Source organism: Bufo bufo, unplaced genomic scaffold (assembly GCF_905171765.1).
Source record: "Bufo bufo unplaced genomic scaffold, aBufBuf1.1, whole genome shotgun sequence".
NCBI lineage: Eukaryota > Metazoa > Chordata > Amphibia > Anura > Bufonidae > Bufo > Bufo bufo.
Window position 1 is genome coordinate 78415 of NW_024401154.1, and position 15724 is coordinate 94138.

The following is a 15724-nucleotide window of genomic DNA, read 5'->3' on the forward strand; positions in this document are numbered from 1 at the left end:
TGGCAGACGTTCTTCTCTACCTCTTGTATGACGTTCTTTGTTTTGGTTTCACTTTCTCATCTCCTTTCCTTCTCCCAGGTGTCACCTATTTAGACTAATCGTCTTCCTTTATATTCCCTCCCATACTGCCTCACTTTGCGGTTTATACTACTTCCTGGATGAAGTGTTCACTGCTGGAGGCTGCTGCTGCTGATTCCTCAGATAAGTCTTTTCCTTTATTGTGTTTCCTTGCTGGCTTGATTCTAGGTGACCCTGACTCCGTCCGTATTAAGGGCAGGGAGCCGGTGGTCGTGTCCCCTCACTATTATAGGGTTTTCAGGTGTCACACAGTCTTAGGTACGTGGGCATGCAATCGTCTACCATTGAGACCCTTGCATGGGCATAGCAGTCAGGGAGAGCTCTTAGGGTTTTATAGGGCTCACCTATATGCGCCTTAGTTTGGGATCAAGCCAGTCGGTCGTGTATTCAGTCACATCTGAACGTTACAGTTGTGTTTACGGTCATTAGAGGAAATCTGAGGTGGCCCCTGTGTATGTGCATGCATTGCCACTGTTGCTTGGTGTCGGGCTCTCGGGGGCCCGAGGAAGGGGGGTACTATCTGATGAGCCCAGTGCAGGTGGTCCTATCTCATCTTAAAGTGGCCATGATCTATTTTCCCTTGTGTTCATGTAGAATTATAGCTTGCTGATTTTCCAAGTGCTGATTTTTATAAGTGCATTGGAGATATTCAGGAGGTAATCTGGAGGTGGATACAATCTACACAAGTAAGATTTGTTTATAATCTTTCCCCTCTTTACAATGGCAGACCTGGTTCTGCGCAGGAATTGTTGTGCTTTTATTTCAGGTTCCGCTCTTCGGAGGTTTGGATACTGTCTGATCTGTAGACAGCTCTCCATAATGCAGCAGGAAATCACCTTTTTGAAATCTGAGATTTGTAAATTAACCATTAAACAAAGTCAGGCTGAGAACATTGCAATGCCACTGCCACAGAGGCCCCCTAGAAATGGAAGATGGGTTACTGCAGGTTCTGGTAGACTGAGAGTTGTGGATAGAAGACATGTTCCACAGCCTGTGGCTCTCCATAATTCATTTGCAGCACTTTCAGAGCGCAAGAGCAACATGGAGGATGGCTCAAGCACAGTGGGTGAGGAACAATCATCTCCCATGCCTAAAGTATGCAAGACTGCAGCCAAAGACAAAAAGGAGAAGGTGAGGATTGATAGTAAGCAGCTGTTGGTGTGCGATTCCATCATAAGAGATGTGAAGTTTGAGGAGAATGGTGTTGTGAGATGTCTCCCTGGTACTACTGCTAGCAGGGATAGACGACGGATCCTTAACCCCTTAAGGACTCAGCCCTATTTCACCTTAAGGACTTGGCCATTTTTTGCAAATCTGACCAGTGTCACTTTAAGTGCTGATAACTTTAAAACTCTTTGACTTATCCAGGCCATTCTGAGATTGTTTTTTCGTCACATATTGTACTTCATGACACTGCTAAAATTGGGTCAAAAAAGTTAATTTTTTTGCATAAAAAAATACCATATTTACCAAAAATTTTGAAAAATTTGCAAATTTCAAAGTTTCAGTTTCTGTACTTCTGTAATACATAGTAATACCCCCAAAAATTGTGAGGACTTTACATTCCCCATATGTCTACTTCATGTTTGTAGCATTTTGGGATTGATATTTTATTTTTTGGGGATGTTACAAGGCTTAGAAGTTTAGAAGCAAATCTTGAAATTTTTCAGAAATTTACAAAAACCAAATTTTTAGGGACCACTACAGGTCTGAAGTCACTTTGCAAGGCTTACATAATAGAAACCGCCCAAAAATGACCCCATTCTATAAACTACACCCCTCAAGGTATTCAAAACTGATTTTACAAACTTCGTTAACCCTTTAGGTGTTGCACAAGAGTTATTGGCAAATGGGGATGAAATTTGAGAATTTCATTTTTTTGCCTAATTTTCCATTTTAACCCATTTTTTCCACTAACAAAGCAAGGGTTAACAGCCAAACAAGACTGTACCTTTATTACCCTGACTCTGCCGTTTACAGAAACACCCCATATGTGGCCGTAAACTACTGTACGGCCACACAGTAGGGCGTAGAGTGAAAGGTGCGCCGTATGGTTTTTGGAAGGCAGATTTTGCTGGACTGGTTTATTTACACCATGTCCCATTTGAAGCCCCCCTGATGCACCCCTAGAGTAGAAATTCCATAAAAGTGACCCCATCTAAGAAACTACACCCTCACGGTATTTAAAACTGATTTTACAAACTTTGTTAACCCTTTAGGTGTTGCACAAGAGTTATTGGCAAATGGGGATGAAATTTGAGAATTTCATTTTTTTGCCTAATTTTCCATTTTAACCCATTTTTTCCACTAACAAAGCAAGGGTTAACAGCCAAACAAGACTGTATCTTTATTGCCCTGACTCTGCCGTTTACAGAAACACCCCATATGTGGCCGTAAACTACTGTACGGGCACACAGTAGGGCGTAGAGTGAAAGGTGCGCGGTTTGGTTTTTGGAAGCCAGATTTTGCTGGACTGGTTTATTTACACCATGTCCCATTTGAAGCCCCCCTGATGCACCCCTAGAGTAGAAATTCCATAAAAGTGACCCCATCTAAGAAACCACACCCCTCAAGGTATTCAAAACTGATTTTACAAACTTTGTTAACCCTTTGGGTGTTGCACAAGATTTAATGGAAAATAGAGATACAATTTCAAAATTTCACTTTTTAGGCAGATTTTCCATTTTAATATTTTTTTTCCAGTTACAAAGCAAGGGTTAACAGCCAAACAAAACTCATTATTTATGGCCCTGATTCTGTAGTTTACAGAAACACCCCATATGTGGTGGTAAACTACTGTACGGGCACACGGCAGGGCGCAGAAGGAAAGGAATGACATACGGTTTTTGGAAGGCAGATTTTGCTGGACTGGTTTTTTGACACCATGTCCCATTTGAAGCCCCCCTGATGCACTCCTAGAGTAGAAACTCCAAAAAAGTGACCCCATTTTAGAAACTACGGGATAGGGTGGCAGTTTTGTTGGTACTAGTTTAGGGTACATATGATTTTTGGTTGCTCTATATTACACTTTTTGTGCGGCAAGGTAACAAGAAATAGCTTTTTTTGGCACTTTTTTTTTTTTTTGTTATTTACAACATTCATCTGACAGGTTAGATCATGTGGTAATTTTATAGAGCAGGTTGTCGCGGACGCGGCGATACCTAATATGTATACAATTTTTTTTATTTATGTAAGTTTTATACAATAACTTCATTTTTAAAACCAAAAAAAGTTTTAGTGTCTCCATAGTCTAAGAGCCATAGTTTTTTCAGTTTTTGCGTGATTATCTTGAGTAGGGTCTCATTTTTTGCAGGATGAGATGACGGTTTGATTGGCACTATTTTGGGGTGCATATGACTTTTTGATCGCTTGCTATTACACTTTTTGTGACGTAAGATGACAAAAAATGTCTTTTTTTACACCGTTTTTATTTTTTATTTTTTACGGTGGTCACCTGAGGGGTTAGATCATGTGATATTTTTATAGAGCCGGTCGATACGGACGCGGTGATACCTAATATGTATACTTTATTTTTATTTATGTAAGTTTTACACAATGATTTCATTTTTGAAACAAAAAAAATCATGTTTTAGTGTTTCCATAGTCTGAGAGCCATAGTTTTTTCAGTTTTTGGGCGATTATCTTGAGTAGGGTCTCATTTTTTGCGGGATGAGATGACGGTTTGATTGGCACTATTTTGGGTTGCATATGACTTTTTGATCGCTTGCTATTACACTTTTTGTGACGTAAGATGACAAAAAATGGCTTTTTTTACACCGTTTTTATTTTTTATTTTTTTACGGTGGTCACCTGAGGGGTTAGATCATGGGATATTTTTATAGAGTTGGTCGATACGGACGCGGCGATACCTAATATGTATACTTTCTTTTTATTTATGTAAGTTTTACACAATGATTTCATTTTTGAAACAAAAAAAATCATGTTTTAGTGTTTCTTTAGTCTGAGAGCCATAGTTTTTTCAGTTTTTGGGCGATTACCTTGGGTAGGGTGTGATTTTTGCGGGATGAGATGACGGTTTGATTGGTACTATTTTGGCGTACATGTGACTTTTTTGATCACTTTTATTACCTTTTTTGGGAAGTAAGGTGGGCAAAATTTCAATTTTCTCATAGTTTTTATTTTTTTATTTTTATGGTGTTCACCGTGCGGGGAAAGTAACATGACCGTTTTATAGATCAGGTCGTTACGGACGCGGCGATACCTAATATGTATAGTGTATTTTTTTTTTTTTTTATTCAGTGATGAATGTTTTTTTTTTTATCTTAACTTTCTTCACTTTTTTTTTACATTTTTTTTGACCCAGACCCACTTGGTTCTTGAAGATCCAGTGGGTCTGATGTCTGTATAATACAGTACAGTACAATATGTATTGTTCTGTACTGTATTTTACTTACACTTTGTCTGAACAGATCTCTGCTTTTAGCACAGATCTGTTCAGCACCATGGACTGCAGGACGCCTGAGACAGCGTCCTGTTGCCATGGGAACCTTCCCCGTCTGCCGCAACTTCGCAGACGGGGAAGGGTAAGCACAGGGCTGAGGGGGGCTGTCGGGGGGCTCTCTCCCTCTCCATCGGGGGGCTGCAAAGGCACAGCAGCCCCCCGATGGGAGAGGGAGGGAGCCCCTTGACCGATGACAGTTAACTTTTTCCATACAGCGGTCAGTACGGACCGCGGTATGGAAAGGGTTAAACGGCTGACATCTGCACAGATGTCAGCCGTTTATACCAGGGTGCCAGCAATGTGCTGGCACCCTGGTATACCCACTAGAAGCCAACGATCATTCATGGGGAGGCGGGCGGGGGATCGCGATCCCGCCTGCCGCACTGCCCGCCTCCCGCAACGCCCCCACCACCTGCGACACCCCCCCCCCCCCCGCACCACCCGCCGGCATCAAATCGTGCAGGGGTGCAGGGGGGGGGTGAAAAATATTGATTTTATGCACTCAAAAGTTTCTGATCCCCGCGGTCAGGGACCGCGGGCATCAGAAACTGCAAAAAGCGCAGCAAACCGCAGGTCTGAATTGACCTGCGGTTTGCTGCGATCGCCGACACGGGGGGGGTCACATGACCCCCCCTGGCGTTGTCACAGGATGCCGGCTGAATAATTTCAGCCGAAATCCCGTTCTGATTAACCCCTGGGGCGCCGGAATACTGATTTCAAGTTAGGACGTACCGGTACGCCCTGAGTCCTTAAGTACTCGGAAGATAGGGCGTACCGATACGCCCTGCGTCCTTAAGGGGTTAATATTGTTAGGCAAGCAAAGCAGGAAAGGGAGGTGGATGTTATTGTCCATCTTGGCACAAACGATCCGGCTTGCAATGAGGTTTCAAAGGTGAAGGAAGCTTTTCACACACTCGGTAATGATATACGGGAGGTTGCATCGACTGTTTCATTCTCTGCAGTTTTGCCTGTGCATAACCTTCAGCATGACAGGAAGATGCGCATTAAGGAATTCAATGTATGGCTTGGTGAATGGTGTCTGAACCAAAGATTTGGCTTTGTGTCTCATGTAAGCTCTTGTTGGAATGGAAAAGAACTGTACAAGATGGTTTGCATCTTTCTCTCAAGGGAACGAATGTCCTCGGTGAACAGTTCCAAGTATTTGCTAAGGAGCATTTAAACTAGGAAAGGGGGGCAAAAGAGTGATAATCCAGCAGTCCGACTGCCCCCCGGAACAATGGCAGAAGATGCCAGTAGCACAAAGGTCAAGAAATGACAAGCTCAGAGTCTTGTCTACAAATGCTCGCAGTTTCGGGAATAAGATCAATGAACTTGAGGCTATAATGGCATCTGAGAATATAGATTTAGTGGCTGTTACTGAGACGTGGTTCAATAGAAGTAATGACTGGGATATAACAATAGGGTTCTCTCTATACAGGAAAGACAGAGAAGGCAAGAAGGGGGAGGGGTGGCCCTGTATTTGAAAGATAGCATAAAATCTAATTTAATACAAGTTAGCGAGAACAATTTAGAGTCAGTTTGGGTTACCTTGCAGCTTGATAATCATAAGGTAACTCGTGTAGGTGAGATATATAGACCACCTGGCCAAGTCAAAGATTTAGATGATCTCCTAGTTGAGGAAATAGCTAAAATGACATTGAAGGGGGAAGTTATCATTATGGGAGACTTTAATCTTCCTGATGTAAACTGGAAAACCAAAATAGCTAGTTCTGCCAGGAGTACAGATATTCTAAATTCCCTACTGGGATTATCTCTACAGCAAGTAGTTGAGGAGCCAACCCGGAAGGAGGCCATTGTAGATTTAGTATTCACAAATGGGAATTTGGTATCTGATATTACTGTAGGGGAAAGCTTGGGATCTAGTGATCACCAGTCAGTGTGGTTTACTATAAGTACAGTGACTGAGTCACACCACACAAAAACAAAAGTTTTAGATTTTAGAAAAACTGACTTTTCTAAAATTAGATTAGTGGTATACGAGTCCCTATCAGATTGGAACAGTTTCAATGGAGTCCAGGAGAAATGGGACTACTTAAAAGGTGCATTATTGAAGGCAACAGAAAATTGCATTAGGCTTGTCAGTAAAAGCAAAAAAAGGAAGAGACCACTGTGGTACTCAGCAGAAGTGGCCAAAATCATTAAAAACAAAAAGATAGCATTTAGGAATTATAAAAAAAAAAAACCACGAGGATGACAGGGAAATTTATAAGATTAGGCAGAGAGAGGCCAAACAAGTTATAAGAGCTTCTAAAGCACAGGCAGAAGAGAAATGAGCTCAGTCAGGGAGATAAGGCGATAAGGCATTCTTCAGATACATAAATGAAAAAAGGAAACTAAAACAAGGAATTACCAAATTATAAACCAAAGAAGGAAGGTATATGGAAGAAGATAAAGAACTAGCTGACGGCCTCAATGAATTCTTCTGTTCAGTTTATACAAAGGAAAATTAAGGAGAAGGACCTCAGTTAGGAAGGAAGACTAATGAATCTGTTGATGCATGTGTCTTTACAGAGGAAGAGGTTCTGAGTCAGCTGTCTAAAATTAATACAAATAAGTCACAGGGGCCTGATGGGATACACCCAAAGCTATTAGAAGAGCTCAGCGGTGAACTAGCAAAACCATTAACCATTGTGCTCAGTACTGGAGGCCATATCTCCAGAAGGATACTGATACTTTGGAGAGAGTTCAGAGAAGAGCTACTAAACTGGTCCATGGATTGCAGGATAAAACTTACCAGGAAAGGTTAAAGGACCTTAACATGTAGAGCTTGGAAGAAAGACGAGACAGAGGGGAGATGAGAGAAACTGCTAAATACATAAAGGGAATCAACAAGGTAAAGAGGAGAGAAGATTTACAAGAAGAAAAACTGCTACAAGAGGACATAGTGTTAAATTAGAGGGGCAAAGGGTTAACAGTAATATCAGGAAGTATTACTTTACTGAGAGAGTAGTGGATGCATGGAATAGCCTTCCTGCAGAAGTGGTAGCTGCAAATACAGGGGAGGAGGTTAAGCATGCATGGGATAGGCATAAGGCCATCCTTCATATAAGATAGGGCCGGGGGCTATCCATAGTACTCAGTATATTGGGCAGACTAGATGGGCCACATGGTTCTCATCTGCCGACACATTCTAGGTTTCTAGAAGCAACATCTCCCGTGCAGCTGGACGTACTTCCGGCTCTCGATGGGACGGTTTGAGCAGCAGGAAATGTGCGCCGTGGTCTGCGGTGAGATGCGGAGGAAGTGGGCGAGCGACTACGGAACCTGCGCTAAGAATAGACGAGAGGAGGCTGGTGCGCCACAGCGCCACACACTGGCTGACAGAGTGCACTGCACAAGGGCGCCACCATGTGCTTAACCGGGAGCGCGCAGCACAGCGGGGAGTCCCCCAGGTTATGGGTGCCGGCGCTACAATCCCCCCATCAACCGAGGCGCCAAATTCACAGCAATTTATAGAACTTCAGCCATCCCCAGAATACATCATTATCTGGGGCCCCGGAGCCCCTGTGTATAGAGTGACATGTGGGGCCCTGGAATACATCATATCTGGGGCCCTGGAGCCCCTGTGTATAGAGTGACATGTGGGGTCCTGGAATACATGATTATCTGGGGCCCCAGAGCCCCTTTGTACAGAATGACATGTGGGGCCCATGAATACATCATCTGGGGCCCCAGAGCCCATATTCATAGAGTGACGTGTGGGGCCCTGGAATACATGATTATCTGGGGCCCCAGAGCCCCTGTGTATAGAGTGACATGTGGGGCCCATGAATACATCATCTTAGGCCCCAGCGACCCTGCGTATAGAGTGACATGTGGGGCCCCGGAATACATAATTATCTGGGGCACCAGAGCCCCTGCTTATAGAGTGACATGTGGGGCCCATGAATACATCATATCTGGGGCCCGAGAGCCCCCGTGTATAGAGTGACATGTGGGGCCCTGGAATACATAATTATCTGGGGCACCAGAGCCCCTGCGTATAGAGTGACATGTGGGGCCCCGGAATACATAATTATCTGGGGCACCAGAGCCCTTGCTTATAGAGTGACATGTGGGGCCCATGAATACATCATATCAGGGCCCGAGAGCCCCCGTGTATAGAAAGACATGTGGGGCCCTGGAATACATAATTATCTGGGGCACCAGAGCCCCTGCTTATAGAGTGACATGTGGGGCCCCGGAATACATAATTATCTGGGGCCCGAGAGCCCCCATGTATAGAATGACATGTGGGGCCCATGAATACATCATCTGGGGCCCCAGAGCCCCTGTGCATAGAAAGACATGTGGGGCCCTGGAATACATGATTATCTGGGGCCCCAGAGCCCCTGTGTATTGAGTGACTTGGGGCCCATGAATACATCATCTGGGGCCCCAGAGCATCTGTGTATAGAGTGACATGTGGGGCCCTGTTACAGATTATATGTGGGGCCCCTGTGTATACACTGACATGTTGGGGCCGCAGTTTAGTTGGGGCAGTTTTATCGCTGCCATGTTGTCTTGCGGGTCGCCGCTCCGTTTCCCTCTTGCTCTGTGCGACCACTCAAGTCGTCCCTCGTTTCATCGCCTTTTCGTTCCGCGTTGTCGTGTAATTGGAATTAACGGGAACATAAACGGCGCATCAGGATTGTGTGTGCATGTCCCTGAGCGCGGCCATCACTGCGGATCACCGGCCCAATGTGAACAGGAAGGACACGTCCAGCGAGCGGAAGAATCAGCAGAATGTTCTGGAAAACACCAAGCGACTGTCGTAAAGGGGAGAGGAGACCTGAGGGCGACGCAACCGCGACCTGCGGGCGACCCGAACGTCATCTAAGGGGGGCGCGACCGTCACCTGAGGGCGACGCGACCTGCAGGCGACACGACTGTGACCTGAGGGCGACGCGACCTGAGGGCGACGCGATCGTGACCTGTGGGCGATGCGACCGTGACCTGAGGGCGACGCGACCGTGACCTGCGGGCGACGCAAAACGCGACCTGAGGGCGACACGAACATGATCTAAGGGGGGCGCGACCGTGACCTGAGGGCGACGCGACCGTGACCTGAGGGCGACGCGAACGTGACCTGTGGGCGATGCGAACGTGACCTGTGGGCGATGCGAACGTGACCTGTGGGCGACGCGACTGTGACCTGTGGGCGACGTGACTGCGGTCACCATCTTTCCTGCCAGTTCCGTTGTAATCTCGTAGAGGTCACGCCCGGCCCTTGAGGACATTACGGGGTTGGCAGGGGCGTCGGGCGGTTTAGGGTTTCTCCGAGCTCTGTGCTCCTGACAGGATTTACAAACAGAACTAATCGTGTTTGAAAGGAGAAGTAACAGAGAAGTCGTCGCCCGCGCTGATGGACGCCCTCCGCACCGCGCTCAGGGATTAACTCTCCGTGTGCTGGAGCTTTCTATACAGTCATCACATGCATGATATACAGGGTCACATGAAGGACGATGAGTCTGCAGTCAGACAGAACCGTCATCTGTGTGCCGCCATCTTGTCAGGAGAGCAAGGGAAGAGGAGCCAACCGGCATGACTCGCCTGCAGAGCTTACACTTCGCTGCGTCACATTCTCTGATTGCACATCAGTTTTTACCTGCAGCATTAAATAGGCCACGGCAAAAAATGGTGGCTGGACAATAAACAAAGATCGAGCGGCGGCACTCCGACCGCTGGAGAGACACTGATCCGTACAAGAGGTGACATTTCCTGGTGTTACATGATACAACACATCCTGCTCCACCTGTGCCCGATCCAGAGAATGCGAGAGCGTGCAGCGACGCAGGAAATTACCGCATTGTCTCCATTAGGACTAATAATGAGCAGCTGTGCAGGCACTGACACCAGCAGCCACAGGAGGGCGCCCTCCACCCGCACACCCACAGGGCGACTTCATATTCCCTTTACTTTTCTGTACGGCAGTAAAGTATTTTATGGCGAAGTAAACAGAGCCGAAGACCTGTCCTGTATAGCAGAACAGCGCGGTATATGGCTCATGGTCAATATGGCAGGAGACAAGGAGACACAAATATCTAATGGGAGCAGGACATAGAACACATTCCGAAATCTAGAAGAATTAATAACTGCTGTCACCACTAGAGGGGGCTCACTACATTCAGATTATACAGTCACCACTAGAGGGAGCTCACTACATACAGATTATACAGCCACCACTAGAGGGAGCTCACTACATACAGATCATACAGTCACCACTAGAGGGAGCTCACTACATACAGATTATACAGTCACCACTAGAGGGAGCTCACTACATTCAGATTATACAGTCACCACTAGAGGGAGCTCACTACATTCAGATTATACAGTCACCACTAGAGGGAGCTCAGTACATACAGATCATACAGTCACCACTAGAGGGAGCTCACTACATACAGATTATACAGCCACCACTAGAGGGAGCTCACTACATACAGAATATACAGTCACCACTAGAGGGTGCTCACTACATACAGATTATACAGTCACCACTAGAGGGAGCTCACTACATACAGATTATACAGTCACCACTAGGGGGAGCTCACTACATACAGATTATACAGCCACCACTAGAGGGAGCTCACTACATACAGATTATACAGTCACCACTAGGGGGAGCTCACGACATACAGATTATACAGCCACCACTAGAGGGAGCTCACGACATACAGATTATACAGTCACCACTAGGAGGAGCTCATTACATACAGATTATACAGCCACCACTAGGGGAAGCTCACTACATACAGATTATACAGCCACCACTAGGGGGAGCTCACTACATACAGATTATACAGCCACCACTAGAGGGAACTCACTACATACAGATCATACAACCACCACTAAAGGGAGCTCACTACATACAGATCATACAGCCACCACTAGAGGGAGCTCACTACATACAGATCATACAGCCACCACTAGAGGGAGCTCACTACATACAGATTATACAGCCACCACTAGGAGGAGCTCACTACATACAGATTATACAGTCACCACTAGAGGGAGCTCACTACATACAGATTATACAGCCACCACTAGAGGGAGCTCACTATAAACAGATTATACAGCCACCACTAGAGGGAGCTCACTACATACAGATTATACAGCCACCACTAGGGGGAGCTCACTACATACAGATTATACAGTCACCACTAGAGGGAGCTCACTACATACAGATTATACAGCCACCACTAGAGGGAGCTCACTATAAACAGATTATACAGCCACCACTAGAGGGAGCTCACTACAAGCAGATTATACAGCCACCACTAGAGGGAGCTCACTACATACAGATATATACAGCCACTACTAGAGGGAGCTCACTACATACAGATATATACAGCCACTACTAGAGGGAGCTCACTGCATACAGATTATACAACCACCACTAAAGGGAGCTCACTACATACAGATCATACAGTCACCACTAGAGGGAGCTCACTACATACAGATTATACAGCCACCACTAGAGGGAGCTCACTACATACAGATTATACAGCCACCACTAGAGGGAGCTCACTACATACAGATTATACAGCCACCACTAGAGGGAGCTCACTACATACAGATTATACAGTCACCACTAGGGGGAGCTCACTACATACAGATTATACAGTCACCTCTAGAGGGAGCTCACTACATACAGATTATACAGCCACCACTAGAGGGAGCTCACTACATACAGATTATACAGTCACCACTAGGGGGAGCTCACTACATACAGATTATACAGTCACCACTAGAGGGAGCTCACTACATACAGATTATACAGCCACCACTAGGGGGAGCTCACTACATACAGATCATACAGCCACCACTAGAGGGAGCTCACTACATACAGATTATACAGCCACCACTAGAGGGAGCTCACTACATACAGATTATACAGCCACCACTAGAGGGAGCTCACTGCATACAGATTATACAACCACCACTAAAGGGAGCTCACGACATACAGATTATACAGCCACCACTAGAGGGAGCTCACTACATACAGATTATACAGTCACCACTAGAGGGAGCTCACTACATACAGATTATACAGCCACCACTAGAGGGAGCTCACTACATACAGATTATACAGCCACCACTAGAGGGAGCTCACTACATACAGATTATACAGCCACCAATAGAGGGAGCTCACTACATACAGATTATACAGCCACCACTAGAGGGAGCTCACTACATACAGATTATACAGCCACCACTAGAGGGAGCTCACTACATACAGATAATACAGCCACCACTAGAGGGAGCTCACAACATACAGATTATACAGCCACCACTAGAGGGAGCTCACTACATACAGATTATACAGCCACCACTAGAAGGAGCTCACTACATACAGATTATACAGCCACCACTAGAGGGAGCTCACTACATATAGATTATACAGTCACCACTAGGAGGAGCTCACTGCATAAAGATTTTATTACAAAACCCGGAGGCTCGTATTGCTATTCTCCTTCTTTACTTCTGACCAATAGCAGCAAAGAAAATAGAAAAATATTGAAACATGTCATCAGCCCCTCCCCATAGTCTCTCTATAACAGGCCACACCGCCTGCAAAACCTCCTCTTTCTTTGCTGCTGACCGCAGAGATAAGTAGTGGGATTTGCTATTTTCATGTCATTGTGATTTATATATATAGATATATAGATATTGTTTGGTTTATCTGTACTTTGTTTCCCCCCCTTTTTGGGGCAAGTTGGAGGTGTTTATTTATAGATATATACTGTTTTTTGCTTTGTCTGGGGCTACTTGTTAGCTCCTCGCCTGCCTGGCGTTTAGGAGGTTAATTTTGCGCCCCTTATCGAGTATTCCGTCTCATCCCCCTTTTGCGTTTTGCACCTTCCTGTGCCTTCCTTTCTGCTCCCCCTCCCTTATCGGGCGGCTCTTTTTCCCGCCGCTTACCTCAGTGCGGCTGCGGCGGCTCTCCCTGTCTTCCTTGCTAGTGATCTCGCGAGATCTCGGCCACTTCCGCTTCCGCCGTGACGTCACCGCACATCGGAGCTCCGGCAGCATCGGCTCGTCCTCGGCTTTTTCTTACAGGTTTTCCGCGGCGTGTTTCTTCCTTACTGGCCTGGGGCAAATCCCCTTGCCAGCTAATCAGCCCCACTATATTTATATATTAGTTTTTTCCAACTTGCAGTCTCAATCTATAATAAAGATTTGCCAGCATGCCCAAAAAAGTACTCAGTGGCCAGGGCCCTGCAGAGGAGGATTTTCCTCTTGTGGAATTAACCCCTTCGGGGGAAGATGGTCAGGCCCCGATCCCTGGGGATAATGGATCTGATTTTCAGGCGTCAATATCGAACGCCATAGCTGCAGCCATGGGATCTATGACTTCGGTCATATCCCAAACTATTGCGCAGGCCCTTGCTGCTCATCCGGCTACCTCGCAAACCCCGCAGCCCGCCATGGTGTCCTCACCCACCGGGCCAGGGATTTCTGCCTCCAGAAAAAGAATTAATAAAGGTGATGATGTTTCCACCAATGTTGGCGCGCTTGGTCCACGCAAGAGAGCCTGTACGCGTCAGGCAGAACGCACGCGCAATTGGAAAAGTGCTAGAGCACTACAAGATTTGGATTCCGACTCTGAAGTCGGATCCGAGGAGGAGGCTATGGATGACGCCTTTGAGGAGGCAGAGGAGGACCCATCAGGGGTCATGGATGATAACCCCCTACCCGGGTGTAGCTCCCTTATGTCCGCTGCAGAAGGTATGCCTGCATCATTAACGGACCCCTCTGGGGAACCCTTGTTCGACCCAGATTCGCTCCACCACCCCCGCTCGGCTGAGTGGTTACCGTTGGAGCACGTCTCCAAATATTTGGAGGCTAGAGTGCGCTGTCCTCTTTCCAAAGAGCCTCGCAATAAGCTTAGGGCGGAATGCCCCAGACCTGTCATCCCTAACAGGGTATGCGAGACTCCTACTGTCGATCCCAAAATGACGCAGTTCCTCGCCAAATCCGGCTGGAACCCGCGTAGGGGTCTGGAGTCAGCATTAAGGTCCTGTCAGGATAAACTCCTGGACATCTTTGGACCATTAGCAAAAAATTTTGACCTAGCGGAGGTAGCTAATGCAGACAATAAACAGGTTGACCCTGTTGAATTACGTGAATGGGTACAACGTGCCATTTGCATAGCAGGAAACGTAAATACGTCCCTGGCTATAGAAAGGCGGAAAGCCATACTTTTCAAAATAGAACCCAAACTATCCAATCTGGCGCTTACGGAGGCCGGTAAAGAGGCCCAGGGCCTACTATTTGGAGAACCTTGCCCTAGACAAGGCCCAAATCTCTATGAAGAGAGTCTTTCACGGTAGGGTCTCTACCAGGGCCGGCAGCTTTAGGGGCCGCCTGTCCGGCCGTGCCCAGTTCCAGTCCCGTGGTTCAGGCCGAGGCTCTTTTTCTCAGAGAGCTACCTTCCAGGAGCATAGACGTTAGCCGTCATCCTTCTTCCCTTCACGAGGAAGTTCCTGGCGTCCAAGAGGATATAGAGGAAATCCTAATTCCAGACGTCCCTACGGTGAGTCTACCAACTCATTCCAATTCTTTAAGTGTTTGTGTAGGGGGCAGATTACGTATTTTTTCTCCAGCTTGGTCCCGTATCACCTCAGACCAATGGGTCCTATCCACGGTCAGGGGTTTCCACATCGAGCTGACGTCCTCCCCGCTATCCATCCCACATCCACATCCCGTGGTGCTGTCAGCGGAAAGCCGCATACTGGTCGACTCAGAACTGTCGGATCTTGTCCGCAAAGGAGCCATAGGACCGGCTCCTGTATCCCCTTGCGTGGTAATCAGCAATATATTTCTGGTGGCAAAGAAGGGGGGCCAACTTCGGCCCGTTATCAATTTACGCGCCCTCAACGCGTTTGTCAGATACCGCCATTTCAAGATGGAGGGCATCCATCTCATTCGGGACCTTCTACAGATGGGCGATTGGATGGTCAAGTTGGACTTGAAGGACGCTTATCTTACTGTCCCGGTGGAGGACGCGTCCAGAAATCTTCTCTGTTTCTCTTGGCAGGACAGGATTTGGCGGTTCACGTGCCTCCCATTCGGCCTCTCTTCAGCTCCCTGGTGTTTCACCAAGCTGATGCGCCCGGCTATGGCATGGTTACGCAGTCGAGGAGTTCGTCTCATCGTATATCTGGACGACATTCTGATCAT

At 46.7% G+C, this 15724-nt stretch overlaps 1 protein-coding gene across 1 annotated transcript in view; it reads right to left on the minus strand.

Annotated features, from left to right (window-relative positions):
- LOC120984658 (integral membrane protein 2A-like) overlaps positions 1–13573 on the minus strand; it is a 40199-nt gene extending 26626 nt beyond the window's left edge. The window contains exon 1 of the mRNA XM_040413415.1: positions 13463–13573. Within this exon, the coding sequence (XP_040269349.1) occupies positions 13463–13573 (111 nt within the window). The remainder of the gene's footprint in view (positions 1–13462) is intronic.
- Positions 13574–15724: the final 2151 nt, after the last annotated feature.